Source organism: Mirounga angustirostris, unplaced genomic scaffold (genome assembly GCF_029215605.1).
Source record: "Mirounga angustirostris isolate CCGP_5_RB_7025 unplaced genomic scaffold, mMirAng1.0.hap1 SCAF_17, whole genome shotgun sequence".
In the NCBI taxonomy this organism is placed as follows: domain Eukaryota; kingdom Metazoa; phylum Chordata; class Mammalia; order Carnivora; family Phocidae; genus Mirounga; species Mirounga angustirostris.
The window spans coordinates 14,696,047-14,717,997 of record NW_026991725.1 but is presented as its reverse complement, the minus strand read 5'-3'; the positions used below and the strand labels follow the sequence as shown (position 1 = coordinate 14,717,997).

The window sequence follows — 21,951 nt, the reverse complement described above, 5'->3', positions numbered from 1 at the left end:
GAAAATTTTGAAAGTTTTGATTTAGAGGGAAAATGTCTTTTGAAGTTGACATTACAGAGTGTGCATCTCTGACTGATAAAGGCATATAGAAATGTGTGACAGTTGTAATTTTTATAGGGATAGAGATAAAAATAGGGATAATAAAACTATGCTGTTGGCATTTTAGGAATCCATAATCAGGTGAGAGGGTTGGGGTTGGGGGTAAAAGGTTAGGGGTCGGGGGCTTTCTCAGAGAGACCCAACCAGGCCATTTAAGATGCTGCGCACCCAGTCTAAACTTGACACCATGTGGTAGAGCAAGGACACAAAGCTAGAGACAAAGATGTATTACTCTTTGTAATTACTCTACTTTGTAGGGTTGTTCTGACAACGCCCCTGGAGTGTCTGCTCCTCTCCTGCCTGTCTCGGGGATTTCTACCCTAGTGTGCTGGGATAAGCCTATTTTCACCCTGTTTCATCACATTATTTTCCACCAAAGGGCTTACAGGGGTTCTCAATTGTCGATGGGGACGCTTTTCAAATAGTCTTTTTTTTTTTTTTTAAAGATTTTATTTATTTATTTGACAGAGAGAGACACAGCGAGAGAGGGAACACAAGCAGGGGGTGTGGGAGAGGGAGAAGCAGGCTCCCCGCAGAGCAGGGAGCCTGATGCGGGACTCGATCCCAGGACTGTGGGATCATGACCTGAGCTGAAGGCAGTCGCTTAACCAACTGAGCCACCCAGGCGCCCCGCTTTTCAAATAGTCTTATGCTGGAAGTTGGTGAAGCCACAGAATAAAGAAAGTGTATCTTCCTGGAACACCATTTTACACAAATATTGGGGATAAATGTGAATTCTAGATAAAATAAACATGACAATATTTTGAGTACTGTAACACCTCACAGATAATTTCAGAGATAATTCTGTTTCATATTTGTTGATAGAAATCTTTTTACACATATTCATTCAATTCCCTGTGAAAAGTACATCAGTGCAATTGCTATTGTTCTTCTCATATATCAGGTGGGAACCAGGGAGGAGAAATCCTTTTATGTTCTAATATCTTCACAAGGTCGGGCCTCAGGGCAAATTTTTCTGAACGATTAGAGAAAATTTTGGAAAAGTGTAGCTCAAGGGAATGGGTTTTAACATTAAAGAACTCAGTTTATTTTTCAAGTGAATGCCTTCTAGAACTTTCACTTACTGAACTAAAGAAATCTTTCTTCTTTATTCTATATTTTCTATAACTCCTTGGTTTTCGCAATCAAAGTTTACAAGCCACAATACTTAAATTTTAAGAAGCCCCTCAAAGATTGTCTAGAGTTATGCGTATAATAGGAAGTTCACATAGTTTTTGAAATATAAAGCTTGAGAGTTCAAGGAAATTGTGCATTTGTCCAGGACTGTTTTGAGATACCTCTGCAGATGGCCCCATGGCAACAATGCCATTAGAGAAGTATTTATGTGGAAAAGTTTGAGAAGTATTAATATCCCAGCTTCAGCCAAGATCATCTGCTTGTTTGATTTACGTTTGGTTCCAAATTAGGGCATGACAATTTCTTCCGATCTACACCTCTCTTCCTTCAGCAATGAATCATATGCAGCTCCTCAAATCTCTGCCATGACAAAGCATCTGTTTGTTTATCTAAAATCATTAGTCTCTATATCCTCTCAAGATTTTTGCATCCAGGATGATGATATTTGTGGTCACATGTACTTGCTGACATGTTTATTCATTTTTTTCATTTATTCAACCATATTTATGGAGCCTGTAGTTCACAAGACACTATGTTGGGCACATCAGGTATGAATCAGACATGAAACCCGTGGGACAAGGACAGAGTGATACAAAGGGGGAAAGACCCATAAATGTCTGTGATACAATGTAGGGTGTGGTTAAGGAGATAAGTCTGTCAAAGCCTTGGAAATATATTTATCTCCATGGAAGTCTCTCCTAAGTTCCATCTTGGAATATATTCAACAATGACTTGATCAAATTATTCCTGACTCTCCAAAGGAAAATGATGGAATTTTCATGATTTTTTTGTTTTGCATGGTTTTTCTTTAGGCATGTGGGGAAGATCCCATGGAAGCTCAGAATATCACACATGTGTCAGAGTTTGTCCTCTTAGGATTCTCACAGACCCACAAGCTCCAGAAATTCCTGTTCCTGGTGTTCCTATTTGTCTACGTCACCACTGTTGTGGGAAACATCCTTATCATGGTCACAGTGACTTCATAGTCCCGGCTCCACATACCCATGTATTTTCTGCTCCGAAATCTGGCTGTCTTAGACCTCTGCTATTCCACAATGACTTCTTCAAAGATGCTGGTGGACTTCTTTCATGAAGTCAAGACCATTTCCTACCAGGGCTGCATGGCCCAGATCCTCTTCTTTCACCTCTTGGGAGGCGGGACTGTCTTCTTTCTTTCAGTGATGGCCTATGACTGCTAAGTAGCCATCTTCCAGACCCTCCACTATGTCACCATCATGAACACTCAGTTGTGTGTGGGGCTGGTGGTGGCTGCTTGGGTAGGGGGATTTGTTCACTCCATTGTCCAGCTGGCTCTGATGCTCCCATTGCCTTTTTGTGGCCCCAACGTCCTGGATAATTTCTACTGTGATGTCCCACAAGTGCTGAGACTTGCCTGCACTGACACCTCCCTCCTGGAGTTCCTCATGATCTCCAACAGTGGAATGTTGGTGCTTATCTGGTTCCTTCTTCTTCTGATATCTTACACGGTCATCCTGGTGATGCTGAGGTCCCACTCAGGGCAGGCAAGGAAGAAGGCAGCTTCCACCTGCACCACTCACATCATTGTGGTGTCTATGATCTTCATTCCCTGTATCTCTGTCTACTCCCGGCCCTTCACCCCCTTCCCCATGGACAAGGCCGTGTCCATCAGCTACACAGTCATCACCCCCATGCTCAACCCCATGATCTACACACTGAGGAATCGGGAGATGCAGGCAGCCATGAAGAGATTAGGCAAGCACCTTGTGATATGTAACAGGGAGTCAACTTAAAATATCTTGAGTTTAAATGACAAGTCTTCCCTCTAAACTTTTGTTTTCCCATGTGAAAGGTGGATGGAAGTCTTTATAGAGGGTGATGTTTGAGATTAAATCAATATTTCTCTGGACCTACTCCTGTGTCAGGTATTGTGTTAGACACTTTCTCACTTTTATCTCATCCTCATAAAATGGACAGTGGATATATTATTTTATATTAAACACTTTAACAAATGAGAGAACTCAGAGAGAAATAACTTGCTTAATGGTGAGCAGCAAGTATGTTCCTGGCAGAGGAACAGGCAGAGGCCAGGACGTGGTTCCTCTGACTCCAAGTTTACAGGCAAGGCTATGGGTGGGATGTGAAATTCAAGGTTTCCCACAAACACAAGGGAAAACCTGGAGAGTTCCTCAGCTGTGGATGAATATCTGTGATGACTGGTGAACAATCTCATCTTAACTCTGGAATAATCACAATCTTTTCTTCTCCCTGCTTTTACTCTTCTTTCTTTATCTTTGGAGTTCTGTAACTTCGTGTCAACTATGTCAACTGATTGTTGTCAGCTTTCTTTTGTCTGTTCAATCTATTGATTCCATTTGTAAATGACCAGAAGTCACTTACTGGTTCAATTTTTTAAAAAAGTTATGTTGAGTCCCCCCCTTTTTTTTTTTTGAAGATTTTATTTATTTATTTATTTGAGACAGAGAATGAGAGAGAGAGAGCACATGAGAGGGGGGAGGGTCAGAGGCAGAAGCAGGCTCCCTGCCGAGCAGGGAGCCCGATGTGGGACTCGATCCAGGGACTACAGGATCATGACCTGAGCCGAAGGCAGTCACTTAACCAACTGAGCCACCCAGGCGCCCGGGTCCCTTTCTTAATTTATGAAAATTTTACTTTTATGTGATCCAGAATATCAATTCTAAGGATGGTAGGAAGCATAGATGCTAATTATACTCTATAACATTGACCTAAAGGAGAGAAATGGGAGACATTTCCTCAAATGTACTTACACGTGAGCTCACAACATGAGATACTCAGTTTTGAACTGAATGTGTTGAGGAATAGCTCCTTTAGATGAACACAGCTATATCCTTGAGAATTTAAGACATCTCTTACTGAAACTATGCTATATTTATGATATAAATGTGATTCAGATGTAAATTTATTAACCCTAAATGGGTTGGTGCAATGTTTTTCACTATAAAGATAGTAGAGAAAAAATTTAAAGGAAGTTGTTCAGAGGGTGCATGGGTGGCTCAGTCAGTTGGGTGACCGACTCTTGGTTTTGGCTGGGGACATGATCTCATGGGTCCTGTGATTTGCCCCAGGTCAGGCTCCACGCTCAGCAGGGAGTCTTCTTGAAGATTCACTCCTTCTGCCCATCCCCCCACTCGTGCACACACTCTCTCTCTAAAGTAAATAAATAAATCTTAAAAAAAATTGTTCATAAAATGGCCTAAATTAAAAACATTCCCCACATTCTGATGCTATCTTAAATTGTATAGTGAGACTCTAACAGGATTTGCAGCCTTGGTGCTCAATCCGGGCTCTAACTCCTGCTGGTTGTGCTCCTTTTGGACATCATTGAATCTCCACTTCTTTAGCTATAAAATTTCCATAATTGCTCAGTGTTGTGTGGGTCAGTGGGGTACATGGAAAAATTCCAGCACAGGACTTGGCATATAGTCGGCATTCAGTTAATATTAGTTCCTCACCCATTCCCATTTACAATGATTTTTTGACTTCTGGTCAAACATCAGGTCTATTTTAATTCCAGTATAGTTAACTTACAGTGTTAAATTAGTTTCAGGTGTACAATATAGTGATTTAACAATTCCATCTATTACTCAGTGCTCATCAAGGTAGGTGTCCTCTTAATCTCCACCTATTTCATCTATCCCCCCACCCACCTCTCCTCTGGTCACCATCAGTTTGTTCTCTATAGTTAAGAGTCTGTTTTTTGGTTTGTCTCTTTTTCCCCCCTTTGTTCATTTGTTTTGTTTCTTAAATTCCACATATGAGTGAAATGATATGATGTTTGTCCTTCTTTTACTGATTTATATAACTTAGCATTATACTGTCTAGACCCATCCATGTTTTTGCAAATGGCAAGATTTCATTCCTTTATATGGCTGAATAATATTCCAGTATGGCTTTATAATATCCATACACACACACACCACATCTTCTTTATCCTGTCGTCTGTTGATGGACACTTGGGCTGTTTCCATAATTTGGCTATTGTAAATAATGCCTCAGTAAACATACGGGTGCATATATCCTTTCAAATAGGTGTTTTCCTATTCTTTGGGTAAATATGGAGTAGTGCACTACCGGCCCATAGAGTAGTTTTATTTTTAATTTTTTAACGAACCTCCATACTGTTTTCCACAGTGGCTGCACCAGTTTGCATTCCCACCAAAGTGCATGAGGATTCCTTTTTTCCACATCCTCATCAGCACTTGTTGTTTCTTGTGTTTTTTATTTTTGCCATTCTGGCAGGTGTAAAGTGATGTCTCATTGTGGTTTTAATTTGCATTTCCTTGATGATGAGTGATGTAGAGTGTCTTTTCATGTGTCTGTTGGCCATCTGGATGTCTTCTTTGGAGAAACATGTGTTCATGTCTTCTGCCCATTTTTAAATTGGATTATTTGTTTTTCTGCTGTCAAGTTGTAGAAGTTCTTTATATCTTTTGAACACTAACCCTTTGTTGGGTATGTCATTTGCACATATCTTCTCCCATTCAGTAGGTTGTCTTTTAGTGTTGTTGTTTCCTTCACTGTGAAGAAGATTTTTATTTTGATGTAGTCGCAACAGTTTATTTTTGCTTTTATTTCCCTTGCCTCCGGAGACATATCTACAAAAATGTTCCTTTGGCTGATGTCAGAGACATTACTGCCTGTGCTCTCTTCTAGGATTTTTATGGTTTCAGGCCTTACATCTAGGTTTTTAATCCATTTCAAGTTTGTTTTTGTGTGTGGAGTAAGAAAGTGGTCTAGTTTCATTCTTCTGCATATAGCTGTCCAGTTTTCCCAAAACCATTTGTTGAAGAGACATCTTTTTCCCGTTAGCTATTCTTCCTGCTTTGTCAAGGATTCATTGACCATATAATTGTGAATTTACTTCTGGGTTTTCTATTCTGTTCCATTGGTGTATGTGTCTGTTTTTGTGCCAATACCATACTGTCCTGATTACTTAAGCTTTGTAATATAAGTTGAAACCTTCCCACCAATACTTTTAAATTAAACCAAGATAGTCATCTGGTTCTTTAGGGTCTAAACAATCAGGTCTAGTCAAGTAATGCTCTTTTGTCCTTTTGTTTATATAGGACTAGTGAAAACAGCTCTCTTAGAAGTTGTTGATGGAAGGCTGTAAATTATTTCAGTTTTAGCAGATTAAAAGAATTTTTTATTTGAGTGTAACTCTACTCAACTGACACACAGGGTACATTACTTTCAGGTAAGTCCTGCCCTCAAGGCTCTTTAACTCATTGAATCGGCCATATCCAGATTATCGAAGAAATTCTCTTTTACTTAAAATCAACTGATTATAGACAGCAATCCCATCTGTGAAGTACCTTCACAGCAACACCTACATTAGTGTTTGATTGAATAACTGGGAACTATAGTCAAATTGACATATAAACCCAGCCATCATAACAGGAGGATTATTGATTATCAGCGATGCTTGGGCACGCTCAAGGAGAATAAAAACGAAGTTGCTTCTGGATGTATCCTGCATCCGTTTAAGTTTGAAGTGGTAACAATAGTTAAGTCTGACAAATATTTATTTTCTTAGCTATATGGTACATAGGGAAATCATTTTCTCAGTTCAGTTTTCCATGTCTGGGTCTTTAGCATGATTCCTCTATTCCTGCGATTCTGGTCTTCGGAATTCATTATGTTGGCTAGTGGATGCAGTGAACAGATGAGGTTTGGTGGACATTCTACAGACCCATATGTGTTTTGACAGGGGAAATATATTAACCGAAACATACTAGTTTTCTCTTAGTGAAAGCTAAGTCAGAATCAGAACTCAAAATCACCCACATGACAGTCAATGAAATGTACAAGTCCTGTCCCCTTCCCCAGAATCAATCCAGGCCAATTGGTTCCAAGGGATTAAATTTTGAAGAGGACTGAAGCTCTACATAAGAGTTAGTGGTTGGTTTGTTTTTCAGTCTACATCTCCTGTATGTGGAAGATCTTCACATTATATTCTTATCTGCCAGAGGCAGAAACTTTGTTTGGCCAAGTATAAACATGTGCAATGAGAGAATTTAGACCAACCTGGAAATGCTGTGGAGATCAGAGAGGTCTAAGAAATCAGGTTGTACAGCACATCAAGCTTACAATGGCAGTCAATTTTGGTTTTGATCACTTTCTCATAATGAGAAATTATAGGAGTTTCTTGTAGCAATCTGTGTGTTAGAAGCAGTAATAATTCACATATAAAAAATGCTAGCATTTTATAGATAATGTTAGTAGACCTGGATATGGATGGTAAGTCAACACTGGGGGCTCTGGGTGGTAAAATAAAGGACAAGATTTTTTAAAGTATTGATGGTGTTATACAGATGTTTTCCCATTGATGACTTTCTCTAAATAAAGATCAAGTAAGTTTAAAGAAGAAGGAAAGGGAGAAAGAGAAGAAGGAGGAGAAGGAATAGAGAGAAAGTAATCAAACCAGTTAGCTTGATGATTCTGCACACTCTCAGAGAGAGAAAGAAAGAGAAAAAGAAAGAGAGAGAGTGAAAGAGAGAACAGACAGTGGTGCTGAATGTGTGACCCAGAAACAGGAGCATCAGCATTATCTGAGAACTTGTTCCAAATACAAATTCTTGGCCCTATTATTGACCAATTGAATGAGAAAGTCTGGGACTGGGGACACACTACTCACTCTTCACAAGCTCTCCAGGTGATTCTTTTAAGGGTAAGAATCACTGGTCTAACCAATGGGTTTGTCTAAAACTCCCAGAGTCCGTTTCTTTGGAAGAGACTTTGTCCTTTAAGATCGTGGCTTGAGAATCCCACAACCTGCAAATCTCTAAAGTTTTCAATGTCCTTGGTACTTTGGCTCCCAAGGAAGACCTCACAGAGAGTTAAGTGTTTTTGAGACCTTTTAGAAACTTTTTAACAACGCCCTTGCTTCCCTTGCCTCCAGTGGGAATCGGAGGGCGGGGGGAATCAGCTCAGCTCTGTTTCTAGAGCTGAGCCCAGTCCAATAGTGTGTCCCTGAGGATATACCCTCTTTCCCTAGGGTCACCCCTGCTGTCATAGATGATGTGTGGGCAGTGGCCAGGGAACTGACGCTGCAGGAAAAGGCTCTCTAAGATGATGTGAGACCTGAAGCCATTCTCCCATTCTGGGCTGGAGGAAGGTGAGACACCAAGGTTTTCTCCTCTGTAGGTAAATCAGCTGCAAAAAACACCAAGAAACACTTCCTGGAAAGAGGGGAGATTAAACAAGTAGACATAGACTGGACGGTAGTGAGTCTAAAGTGTGAGGAGAGTCTCGGGAAGGAATTCAGGGGAAATATAATGTTGAAAACAGATGCCTCAGGTTGCATGTGAAAACCCAGGCTTTTAACAACCAAGCAGGAATGGAGGGTGCTGAGAGCAGAGTGCGAGGAAAAGCACCACAAAATTCCCACTTAGATGTAGAAAACAAGGTCACAGAATTACCTACTAATACGTTAATTTAGCAAACATGTTTGGAGCAACTTCTAAGTCAGCGTTGCTGTTCCAGGTGTTGGCGTTATAACGTTACTGAATTTACAGTCTAGTTAAGAGGGACAAGAGAAGAAAGTGATAAATGCTCTAATGGAGCTATTTATAAATCCTTATTGGAACCCAGAGACAGAAGGGATTAATTCTGCTTGGGAGAGATAAGGGGAGGAGTCACAGAGCAGGCGATATCCCAGTCCTTGTAGGGTGAGAAGGTAGTAGAAGGCATTTCAGGAAACAGAACACATTACCAATGCAACCAAGGAAATAACCGAGCATATGGCACATGTGAGAAGCTGTGACACAGGTCTTGGCATATAGTAGACATTCAATTCATATGAATTTCTTGAATAGCAATCTGTTGCAGGGTGACAGGGATACTGATTGCAAAGTTAGGTGAAGGCTACGTTTTATAGCCTTGTGGGACATGCTGAGAGGGAGTTGCATGCACATAGGTAAGTATGATTTTCGACTATGTATAAATCCACAAAGCAAGTTAGGCAGCTTCAAAGAGTTTAAGTTATAAGTCAGGGGCACTGGATAGTCATCGGAAGATTATAATGAGAGAGAAACCAGATATGAGCTTAAAAGGTCTCACTGACAGTCTTATAGAACCAGCCTATGGTGGAAGCAAATAGAAGACAAAGGATGAGATGAACCTGATCTTTAATCCATGATGGACTGCAGTAGGCGCATGAGAGAGGATGGAACTGACACAGGGCAGGAGGAGCGGGGAGACCCGCACCCCTAACCTGTTCCCCTCTATCTCTCCCCCTCCTTTCCCAGCTTTGCCTTGTTCCTTCCTTCCCCACCACCTTCTCATTTCCCCTTCCTTCATCTGCTCTCTTCCTCCCTCTCCCTTTCTCTTCCTCTCCCACCTTGATTCCTTTACCCGTTTCTATGCTCTTATTTCAACATCTTCCTCCTTCTTCTTATATCAGTAACATCTTCTAAACTTCTTGTTCCTTTCAGCAGAGCTCTCAGAGTCTCCATCATGAAATACTCGTAACTATTTCTTAAAGTAGAGACTCTCTCTCACCCTGGCCTCTCTCTTGTCTCAGCACACACTCTGTAACTTTCTGGGCCTCACCAGGTAAGGGGCTGCACCTCACAGCTCCTCCAGCACCCAGCATCAACACAACCTGATTTTGGAGCATTGACTGTCCACCAAGATGGGCACTTGGGGCACAAATAAAGATCCTTGTCTCTGCCTCTGGGAGCTTTCAGTTAAATTGTGGAGGAAACACATAGTCACAGGAAAAGCCCATTAACAGGAGGTTGTGTTAAATGTTGCATGAAAAATGATTGCTAGAAAAGTTTATTTGAGACTGGAAGAAGGGAGGATGTCTTAGAGGAGGAGAATACCCAGAAGAAGTGATTGCCAGAGTGATTTATTTCCAGGCACTTTCTAGGAACTTGATGTGTTATCTATTTCATGCCCTAGACAATTCTATAAAAAAGATGTGTTTATTCCTTTCTTACAGATGTGGAAACTGAGACTCAGAGAGATTAAGTAGCTGAATTAAGGTCAAATTTCAAATAACTAGAAGCCCTGAATTTGACTGCTGGTGTGTTGGAGTCCAACTGTCTCCCCAAACTGGATCACACGGAATCTTTGAAAGGCAGGTTGCATATGCTCTGGATGGCTTTAAGATATCTCATGAATGTATATTATAGCACCAGTTTGTATACTGTCCACTGACAAGCCCATTAATAATCAGCACCGGGTGATATATCTGCACATGAGGATCCATCATCTGGACCTGGACAACTCAGTTTGAATCCTGAGCACTAAAAGTGACTTCCTGCATTTGTGTCTATGATTCCTTTTCTTTAGGAGTATGGGGAAGATACCATGGAGCCAAAAAACCTCACGTGGGTATCAGAGTTTGTCTTTTTGGGGTTCTCAGAGATTCGAGAGCTCCAGCTTTTCCTGTTTCTGGTGTTCCTTTGTGTCTACACCACCACTGTCATGGGAAACCTCCTCATCATGGTCACAGTGACTTCAGACACCCGGCTCCACACACCCATGTACTTCCTGCTCCGAAATCTGGCTGTCTTAGACCTCTGTTTCTCCTCTGTCACTGCCCCAAAGATGCTGGTGGACTTCCTCTCTGAAAAGAAGATCATCTCCTACCAGGGCTGCATGGCCCAGATCTTCTGCATTCATCTTCTTGGTGGCGCGACTGTCTTCTTCCTCTCGGTGATGGCCTTTGACCGCTACATAGCCATCTCCCGGCCCCTCCACTATGTCACCATCATGAACACTCAGTTGTGTGTGGGGCTGGTGGTGGCTGCTTGGGTAGGGGGATTTGTTCACTCCATTGTCCAGCTGGCTCTGATGCTCCCATTGCCTTTTTGTGGCCCCAACGTCCTGGATAATTTCTACTGTGATGTCCCACAAGTGCTGAGACTTGCCTGCACTGACACCTCCCTCCTGGAGTTCCTCATGATCTCCAACAGTGGAATGTTGGTGCTTATCTGGTTCCTTCTTCTTCTGATATCTTACACGGTCATCCTGGTGATGCTGAGGTCCCACTCAGGGCAGGCAAGGAAGAAGGCAGCTTCCACCTGCACCACTCACATCATTGTGGTGTCTATGATCTTCATTCCCTGTATCTCTGTCTACTCCCGGCCTTTCACCACCTTTTCCTTGGATAAGGCTTTATCCATCAGCTACACAGTTATGACCCCCATGCTCAGCCCCATGATCTACACGCTGAGGAATCAGGAGATGCAAGCAGCCATGAAGAGACTACGTAAGCGCCTCGTGATATGTAACAAGGAGTGAATAAAATGTCTTGACTAGGGGCACCTGGGTGGCTCAGTTGGTTAGGTGTCCAACTCTTGATATCAGCTCAGGTCTTGATCTCAGGGAGTGAGTTCAAGCCCTGTGTGGAGCCTAATTAAAGAAATAATCTTGACTTTAAATGACAATTTTTCTATCTGAACTTTTGTTTTCCCATGTGAAAAGTAGAGGAAAGTCTTTATAGATTGTGACATTTGACATTAAATCAGTATTTCTATGTACCTACTCTTATGTTTGGTATTATGTTAGGCCCTTTCTCACTTTTACTTTTTAAAGATTTATTGATTGATTTGAGAGAGAGAGAGAAAGAGAGCACCCGGGGAGGGGCAGAGGAGATGGAGAGAGAGAATCTCAAGCCAGACTCCTTGCTGAGCACTTACTGGGATCTCAGGACCCCAAGATCATGACCTGAGTTGAAATCAAAGGGCTGGATCCTCAAATTACTGAGCCACCCAGGCGCCCCGGCACTTTCTCACTTTTATCTCATCCTCATAAAATGGACAGTGGGTATATTGTTATTATATAAACATTTTAACAATGAGAGAACTCAGGGAGAGATAATTTGCTCAGTGGTGAACAAGTGAGTGGCAGAGCTTGGCCAGGACTTGGTTCCTCTGACTCCAAGTTTACAGGCAAGGCTATGGGTGGGATGTGAAATTCAAGGTTTCCCACAAACACAAGGGAAAACCTGGAGAGTTCCTCAGCTGTGGATGAATATTTGTGATGACTGGTGAACAATATCATCTTAACTCTAGAATAATCATAATCTTTTCTTCTCCCTGTTTTTACTCTTTCTTTATCTTTGGAGTTCTGTAACTTCATTCAACTATGTCTTTGCATTCACTGATGGTTGTCAATTTTCTTTTGCCCGTTCAATCTATTGATTCCATTTGTAAACGACCAGAAGTCACTTACTGGTTCAATTTTTTAAAAAGTTATCTTGAGTCCCTTTCTTAATTTATGAAAATTTTACTTTTACGTGATCCAGAATATCAATTCTAAGGATGGTAGGAAGCATAGAAATGCTAATTATAATCTATAACATCGATCTCAAGGAGAGAAATGGGAGACATTTCCTCAGTGTATCTTACACATGATCATTCCACTACATGAGATACTCAATTTTGAACTGAATTTGTTGAGCAATACGCCCTTTTGATGAATACTGCTATATCCATGAGAATTTTTTTATTTAAATATCCATGAGAATTTTTAAATTTAAATATCCATGAGAATTTAAGACAACTCTAATTGAAGATAAAGATAACTTATGTCTATGTTTATGATGTAAATGTGACTCATATCTAAATATATTAAGCCTATGGGGCATCTGGGTTTCTGTTGATTGAGTGTCTAACTCTGATTTCAGCTCAGGTCATGATGTCTGTGTGGTAAGATCAAGCCCCTGGTCGGGCTCCATACTGAGTGGAGCCTGTTTAAGATTGTCTCTCTCTCTCTGTCCCTCCCCACTAGCTCATGCTCTCTTTCTCTCTCTCTATCTCAATAAATAAAAAAATAAAAATAAATAAAAATTTTATGAAGCCTTAATGGATTGGTGCAATGTCTTTCATAAAGACAGTAGAGAAAAAATTTTAAAGAAATTGTTCATAAAATGGCCTAAATTAAAAACATTCCCCACATTCTGATGCTATCTTAAATTGTATAGTGAGACTCTAACAGGATTTGCAGCCTTGGCACTCAATACGGGCTCTAACTCCTGCTGGTTGTGCTCCTTTTGGACATCATTGAATCTCCACTTCTTTAGCTATAAAATTTCCATAATTGCTCACAGTGTTGTGTGGGTCAGTGGGGTACATGGAAAAATTCCAGCACAGGACTTGGCATATAGTCGGCATTCAGTTAATGTTAGTTCCTCACCCATTCCCATTTACAATTATTTTGTGACTTCTCATCAATACTTTTTCTTAAATTTTAATTCCAGTATAGTTAACGTACAGTGTTAAATTAGTTTCAGGTGTTAAATTACTCAGTGCTCATCAAGGTAGGTGTCCTCTTAATCTCCACCTATTTCATCTATCCCCCCACCCACCTCTCCTCTGGTCACCATCAGTTTGTTCTCTATAGTTAAGAGTCTGTTTCTGGTTTGTCTTTCTTTCCCCCCTTTGTTCATTTGTTTTGTTTCTTAAATTCCACATATGAGTGAAATGATATGATGTTTGTCTTTCTCTTACTGATTTATATAACTTAGCATTATACTGTCTAGACCCATCCATGTTGTTGCAAATGGCAAGATTTCATTCCTTTATATGGCTGAATAATATTCCATTATATATAATCTTCTTTATCCATTCATCTGTCGATGGACACTTGGGCTGTTTCCATAATTTGGCTATTGTAAATAATGTTGCAAGAAACATATGGGTGCATATATCCTTTCAAATTACTGTTTTCATTTTCTTTGGGTAAATAACCAGTGTGATTACTAGGTCTATTTTTAATTTTTTGAGGAACAACCATACTGTTTTCCACAGTGGCTGCACCAGTTTGCATTCCCGCCAAAGTGCATGAGGGATCCTTTTTCTCCACATCCTTGCCAGCATTTATTGTTTCTTGTGTTTTTTATTTCTGAAAGGTATGAGGTGATATTTCATTGTGGTTTTGATTTGCATTTCCCTGGTGATGAGTGATGTAGAGTGTCTTTTCATGTGTTTGTTGGCCATCTGGATGTCTTCTTCAGAGAAATATGTGTTCATGTCTTCTGCCCATTTTTAAATTGGATTATTTGTTTTTCTGCTGTCGAGTTGTAGAAGTTCCTTATATCTTTTGGATACTAACCCTCTGTTGGATTTGTCATTTGCAAATATCTTCTCCCATTCAGTAGGTCATCTTTTATGGTTGTTGATTGTTTCCTTCACTCTACAGAAACCTTTTAGTTTGATACAGTCCCATAGTTTATTTTTGCTTTTATTTCTTGCCTCCGGAGACGTATCTATAAAAATGTTGCTATGGCTGATGTCAGAGACGTTACTGCCTGTGCTCTCTTCTAGGAATTTTATGGTTTCAGGTATCACATTTAGGTCTTAATCCACTTTAATTTTATTTTTGTGTATGAAGTGTGATCATGGTACAGTTCATTTTTTTGCATGGGTTGTCCAGTTTTCCCAACACCATTTGTTGAAGAGACTTCTTTTTATTGGCTATTTTTTCCTGCTTTGTCAAAGATTAGTTGACTATATAATTGTGGTTTTACTTCTAGGTTTTCTATTCTTTTTTTTTTTTAAGATTTTATTTTTTTATTTGAGAGAGAGAATGAGATAGAGAGAGCATGAGAAGGGGGAAGGTCAGAGGGAGAAGCAGACTCTCTGCTGAGCAGGGAGCCTGATGCAGGACTCGATCCCGGGACTCCAGGATCATGACCTGAGCCGAAGGCAGTTGCTTAACGAACTGAGCCACTCAGGCGCCCTTAGGTTTTCTATTCTATTCCATTGGTGTATGTGTCTATTTTTGTGCCAGGACCATATTGTTTTGTTACTTGAGCTTTGTAGTATAATTTGAAATCTTCACATAATACCTTTATTTTTCACTTTTTAAGATTTTGTTTCTAAGTAATCTTTACACCCAGTGTGCGGCTAGAAATTACAACCCCAAAATCAAGAGTCACGTGCGCTACCGACTGAGCCAGCCAGGTGCTTCTCCATCAGTACTTTCAAATTAAACCAAGATAGTTAGTCAACTGGTTCTTGAGGATCTAAACAATCAGGTCTAGTCAAGTAATGATCTTTTGTCCTTTTGTTTATATAGGATTAGTGAAAACAGCTCTCTTAGAAGTTGTTGATGGAGGGCTCTAAATTATTTCAGTTTTAGCAGATTAAAATAATTTTTTATTTGAGTGTAACTCTACTCAACTGACACATAGGGTACGTTACTTTCAGGTGTACAGCATAGTGATTCAACTTCTCTATCTGGTATGCTCAGTGATAGTTTAATTCTGGCTCAAAGAATACTTCACGTCTCAGCCTTATTAATCTGTAGATCTTGCCATTCCAGTTGGATTTATAATCAAGTTCATGGATGACTGAGGTGTGAGGAGGAAAAGACCTCAATCAACCTTGCCTAAGATGTTTACTTTACATTGGATCCATAAAAGGTGGTGTATCAGTCCGAGTTCCACCAAAGCACAGGACCAGTTGGATATAGATAACATACGTCTGTTAAGAGATTTATTATGAGGAATTGGCTTACATGATTGGGAGACTGATCCCTGGGCCAGTAGAAATGCATAGGACAGGGGTCAGGAAGGGCAGGCGGTGACTCTGCATGAGCTGAAGCCACAGTCCAGAATATCACCTTCTTCAAGGAAATCTCAGTCCTGCCCTCAAGGCTCTTTAACTCATTGAATCAGCCACATCCAGATTATCAAAGAAATTCTCTTTTACTTAAAATCAACTGATTAGGGGCGCCTGGGTGGCTCAGTCGTTAAGCGTCTGCCTTCGGCTCAGGTCGTGGTCCGGGACCCTGGGATCGAGCCCCGCATCGGGCTCCCTGCTCCGCAGGGAGGCCTGCTTCTCCCTCTCCCACTCCCCCTGCTTGTGTTCCCTCTCTCGCTGTGTCTCTCTCTGTCAAAAAAATAAATAAAATCTTTAAAAAAAAAAATCAACTGATTATAGACAGCAATCCCATCTGTGAAGTATCTTTACAGCAACACTTACATTAGTGTTTGATTGAATAACTGGGAACTATAGATTACTCAAATTGACATATAAAACCAACCATCATAACAGGAGGATTATTGATTATCATGATGCTGGGCACCCTCAAGGAGAATATAAACGAAGTTGCTTCTGGATGTATCCTGCATCATTTAAGTTTGAAATGATATCAATAGTTAAGTCTGACAAATATTTATTTTCTTAGCTATATGGTACATAGGGAAATCATTTTCTCAGTTCAGTTTTCCATGTCTGGGTCTTTAGCATGTTTCCTCTATTCCTGCCATTCTGGTCTTTGAAATTCATTATGTTGGCTAGTGGATGCAGTGAACAGATGAGGTTTGGTGGACATTCTACAGACCCATATGTGTTTTGACAGGGGAAATATATTAACCGAAACATACTAGTTTTCTCTTAGTGAAAGCTAAGTCAGAATCAGAACTCAAAATCACCCACATGACAGTCAATGAAATGTACAAGTCCTGTCCCCTTCCCCAGAATCAATCCAGGCCAATTGGTTCCAAGGGATTAAATTTTGAAGAGGACTGAACCTCTAAACAAGAGTTAGTGGTTGGTTTGTTTTTCAATCTACATCTCTTGTATGTGGAAGATCTTCACATTATATTCTTATCTGCCAGAGGGAGATACTTAATTTGGCCAAGTATAAACATGTGCAATGAGAGAATTTAGACGAACTTGGAAATGTTATGTAGATCGGAGAGGTCTAAGAAATCAGGGTTTACAGCACACCAAGCTTACAATGGCAGTCAATTTTGGTTTTGATTACTTTCTCATAATGAGAAATTATAGGAGTTTCTTATAACAATCCTAGTGTTAGAATGCATATAAAATGCTAGCATTTTATGTTAGCTATGTCCTAGGTACTTTAGCCCCCAAGGAAGACCTCTCAGAGAGTAAGTGGTTTTGAGACCTTTAGAAACTTTTTAACAACTCCCATTTTTCCCTTGCCCCCAGTGGGAATCAGCGGGGAATCGGCCCAGCTCTGTTCTAGAGCTGAGCCCGGTCCTATAGTGTGTCCCTGAGGATATGCCCTCTTTCCCTAGGGTCACTGTCATAGGTGATGTGTGGGCAGTGGCCAGGGAACTGACGTTGCAGGAAGGGGCTCTCCAAGATGATGTGAGACCTGAAGCCATTCTCCCATTCTGGGCTGGAGGAAGGTGAGACACTAAGGTTTTCTCCTCTGTAGATAAATCAGCTGTAGGAAGGACCCAGAAACACGGAACATTGGGAGATTAAACAAGTAGACAGACTGGATGGTAGTAAGTCTTAAGTGTGAGGAGAGTCTCGGGAAGGAATTCAGGGGAAATATAATGTTGAAAACAGATGCCTCAGGTTGCATGTGAAAACTCAGGTTTTTAACAACCAAGCAGGAATGGAGGGTGCTGAGAGCAGAGCATGAGGAAATGCATCACAAAATGCCCCCTAGATGCAGAAAACAAGGTCACAGAATTACCCACTAATACATTAAGTTAGCAAACACGTGTGGAGCAACTTCTAAGTCAGCGTTGCTGTTCCAGGTGTTGGCGTTATAACGTTACTGAATTTACAGTCTAGTTAAGAGGGACAAGAGAAGAAAGTGATAAATGCTCTAATGGAGCTATTTATAAATCCTTATTGGAACCCAGAGACAGAAGGGATTAATTCTGCTTGGGAGAGATAAGGGGAGGAGTCACAGAGCAGGCGATATCCCAGTCCTTGTAGGGTGAGAAGGTAGTAGAGGGCATTTCAGGAAACAGAACTCATTACCAATGCAACCAAGGAAATAACCGAGCATATGGCACATGTGAGAAGTTATGAATCTTGAATGGCAATCAGTTGCAGGATCACAGGGATACTGATTGCAAAGCTAGGTGAAGGCTACATTTTATAGCCTTGTGTGACACGCTGAGAGGGAGTTGCATGCACATAGGTAAGCATGATTTTCGACTCTGTATAATCCACAAAGCATGTTAGGCAGCTTCAAAGAATTTGAGTTATAAGCCAGGGGCACTAGACAGTCATTGGAAGATTATAATGAGCGAGAAACTTGATCAGATATGAACTTAGAAGGTCTCATTGACAGTCTTATAGAACCGGCCTGCAGTGGAAGTAAATGGAAGGCAAAGGAAGAGATAAACCTGAGCCTTAATCCATGATGGACTTCATTAGGCATATGAGAGAGGATGGGACTGAGACAGGGCAGGAGGAGTGGGGAGGCCCCCTCACCCCTAACCCATCCTCCTCCACCTCTCCCCCTACACCTCCTTCTCCAGCTTTGCCCTGTTTCTTCCTCCACCCACCACCTTCCCATTTCCCCTTTCTTCACCTGCTCTCTTCATCCCTCTCCCTTTCTCTTCCTCTCCCACCTTGATTCCTTTACCCGTTTCTATGCTCTTATTTCAACATCTTCCTTCTTCTCCCCTTGTATCAGTAACATCTTCTAAACTTCTTGTTCCTTTCAGCAGAGCTCTCAGAGTCTCCATCATGAAATACTCGTAACTATTTCTTAAACTAGAGACTCTCTCTCACCCTGGCCTCTCTCTTGTCTCGGCACACACTCTGTAACTTTCTGGGCCTCACCAGGTAAGGGGCTGCACCTCACAGCTCCTCCAGCACCCAGCATCAACACAACCTGATTTTGGAGCATTGACTGTCCACCAAGATGGGCACTTGGGGCACAAATAAAGATCCTTGTCTCTGCCTCTGGGAGCTTTCAGTTAAATTGTGGAGGAAACACATAGTCACAGGAAAAGCCCATTAACAGGAGGTTGTGTTAAATGTTGCATGAAAAATGATTGCTAGAAAAGTTTATTTGAGACTGGAAGAAGGGAGGATGTCTTAGAGGAGGAGAATACCCAGAAGTGATTGCCAGAGTGATTTATTTCCAGGCACCTTCTAGGAATTTAATGTGTTATTTTATTCCATGCCCTAGACAATTCTATAAAAAAGATGTGTTTAGGGGCGCCTGGGTGGCTCAGTCATTAAGCGTCTGCCTTCGGCTCAGGTCATGATCCCGGAGTCCCAGGATCGAGTCCCACATCGGGCTCCCTGCTCGGCGGGAAGCCTGCTTCTCCCTCTCCCACTCTCCCTGCTTGTGTTCCTGCTCTCTCTCTCTCTCTCTCTCTGTCAAATAAATAATAAAATATTTATAAAAATGTGTTTATTCCTATCTTACAGATGTGGAAACTGAGACTCAGAGAGATTAAGTAGCTGAATTAAGGTCAAATCTCAAGTAACTAGAAGCCCTGAATTTGACTGCTGGTGTGTTGGACTCCCAACTGTCTCCCCAAACTGGATCACATGGAATCTTTGAAAGGCAGGTTGCATATGCTCTGGATGGCTTTAAGATATCTCATGAATGTATATTATAGCACCAGTTTGTATACTGTCCACTGACAAGCCCATTAATAATCAGCACCGAGTGATGTATCTGCACATGAGGATCCATCATCTGGACCTGGACAACTCAGTTTGAATCCTGAGCACTAAAAGTGACTTCCTGCATTTGTGTCTATGATTCCTTTTCTTTGGGAATATGGGGAAGATACCGAGGAGGAGCCAAAAAACCTCACGTGGGTATCAGAGTTTGTCTTTTGGGGGTTCTCAGAGATTTGAGAGCTCCAGCTTTTCCTGTTTCTGGTGTTCCTGTTTGTCTACACCACCACTGTCATGGGAAACCTCCTCATCATGGTCACGGTGACTTCAGACACCCAGCTCCACACACCCATGTACTTCCTGCTCTGAAATTTGGCTGTCTTAGACCTCTGTTTCTCTTCTGTCACTGCCCCAAAGATGTTGGTGGACTTCCTCTCTGAGAAAAAGACCATCTCCTACCAGGGCTGTATGGTCTAGATCTTCTTCTTCCACTTTCTGGGAGGCGCCATGGTCTTCTTCCTCTCGGTCATGGCCTATGACCGCCTTGTTGCCATCTCTCGGCCCCTCCACTATGTCACCATCATGAACAGTCAGCACTGCATGGGGCTGGTGGTGACAGCCTGGATGGTAGGTTTTGTGCATTCCATTGCCCAACTGGTTCTGATGCTCCCATTGCCTTTCTGTGGCCCCAACATCCTGGATAACTTCTACTGTGACGTCCCACAAGTGCTGAGACTTGCCTGCACTGACATCTCCCTCCTGGAGTTTCTCATGATCTCCAACAGTGGAATGCTGGATGTTGTCTGGTTCTTTCTCCTCCTGACCTCCTACTTAGTCATCCTGGTGATGCTGAGGTCCCACTCTGGGCAGGCGAGGAGGAAGGTGGCTTCCACCTGCACCACCCACATCATCGTCATGTCTATGGTTTTCATTCCAAGCATTTACCTCTATGCCCGGCCCTTCACCCCCTTCTCCATGGACAAGGCTGTGTCCATCAGCCACACGGTCATGACCCCCATGCTCAACCCCATGATCTACACCCTGAGGAACCAGGAGGTGCAGGCAGCAGTGAGGAGACTAGGGAGGCGCCAGCTGGTTTGTAAAAGGGAGCAACAATGAGTAGGTCATTTCTCCTTGGCTTTGTTTTCCATTTGTAGAATGGAGGGAAAGCTACTGTATTGGCTGACTTCATAGTTTGTGGGTATGTTGTGGAGGTCATCATAGAAGTGACTGAGTTTCGAAACTAAGCAACTGACTCAGATTTTTAGGAAAAGGGAAAAAGTCCTCTCTGGTGGCTAAGGTTTATGCTGAAGTTCTAAAACTCCTGCTACAATGAGAAGTGTTCTCATGGCTCCAGAAAGCCACACCCTTCTTTTCCTCTTCTTGGTGGATAGTTTATTCTTATGAGGAGGCTATTTCCCCAGGGAAAGCAGTTCTAGTTTAGGTATTTTCCCAGCCACTTTTGGTCGGTGTCCAGAGTGTTAGAGAAAGCACAGGCCTTGAAGCCTTAGCCCTAAATTGAGAGCCCCTGACCCATTTGTTCCCAGACTGGTGACCTGGAGCAGCTACCTGGCCTCTCTTGAATGTATGGATTCTTCCTCCCCACACTGGCATAGTCCCAATAATCTCACAGATTTGTTATAAGATTCCAAAACATGTAGAAGAATATTTTATAAACCTTACATAGAACCTAGGCAAGGATTATTGTCATTCTTCTCCCTGACATTTCTCCTCTCATCAGATGTGTAGTGCTTTGGAGGGGTTTGGCGGCAATCCCTCAGTGTAGTGAGGGAGGCCTGGAGGGGGTGGGGGCTGAGCTCCAGAGGGCCATGCAACATGCCCAAGAGTGAAACAGAGAACAGAGGGTGAGCATAAATTCAGGGGCATGTCTGCAAGAAAATATTCTTATTTTCATTTGTGATGGATGATTTGAGCTCTTATGACAATAAGATGTAGTCTCATGGAAGCATTCTGGAAAGCTACACTCTCATTTCTGCCTTCTTGGTGGACAGTTTCCCATTATGATGATACCATTTCTCCATAAGAGCTATCTATTGTCTGTGTTTTGACCTCTTTTTCCAATACTCTGTTTTGGTGTGAGTCTGGATTGTTGGAAACAGCACAAGATTTAAAAGTTAATCTTTAAACCTATCACTTACCAAACTGATGATGACCTGGGGATGATTCACTTGGCCTCATGACTTCTTCTTCAATAAACTTGCTTAAATTAATATCTGACCTCCGAACTCCACATTTATTATAAGAATCAAATAAAAAAATCATGTGAGATAACATTGGGTAAACCATGTAACTATTTTCTTCCAGCCTTTTTTGATGCTTTTATTTTATCTTCAAATTTGAAAATGTCATCAATGTT

The 21,951-nt window shown here is 41.6% G+C and overlaps 3 protein-coding genes across 6 annotated transcripts in view; all 3 read left to right on the top strand.

Moving 5' to 3' along the window:
- Positions 1–19,516, top strand: part of LOC123842740 (olfactory receptor 4D1-like) — a 64,448-nt gene extending 44,932 nt beyond the window's left edge. For 2 of the 4 annotated variants that reach the window (XM_064583150.1, XM_064583151.1), the window contains exon 3: positions 10,205–12,991. In XM_064583150.1, the coding sequence (XP_064439220.1) occupies positions 10,576–11,511 (936 nt within the window). In that variant the 5' untranslated portion in view covers positions 10,205–10,575 and the 3' untranslated portion in view covers positions 11,512–12,991. Of the gene's footprint in view, positions 1–8,253; positions 8,375–10,204; positions 12,992–19,376 lie in introns of those variants that run through there. The other 2 variants (XM_064583153.1, XM_064583152.1) reach the window with 2 other exon arrangements.
- LOC123842474 (olfactory receptor 4D1-like) lies at positions 2,067–3,008 on the top strand. The gene is given in 1 exon segment (XM_064582425.1): positions 2,067–3,008. A coding segment is annotated over 1 exon segment (942 nt).
- A 555-nt stretch (positions 19,517–20,071) lies between the features above and the next one.
- Positions 20,072–21,951, top strand: LOC135363006 (olfactory receptor 4D2-like). The gene has a single exon (XM_064583154.1). The coding sequence runs from the start codon at positions 20,082–20,084 to the stop codon at positions 20,691–20,693; it is 612 nt and encodes a 203-aa protein (XP_064439224.1). The 5' UTR covers positions 20,072–20,081; the 3' UTR covers positions 20,694–21,951.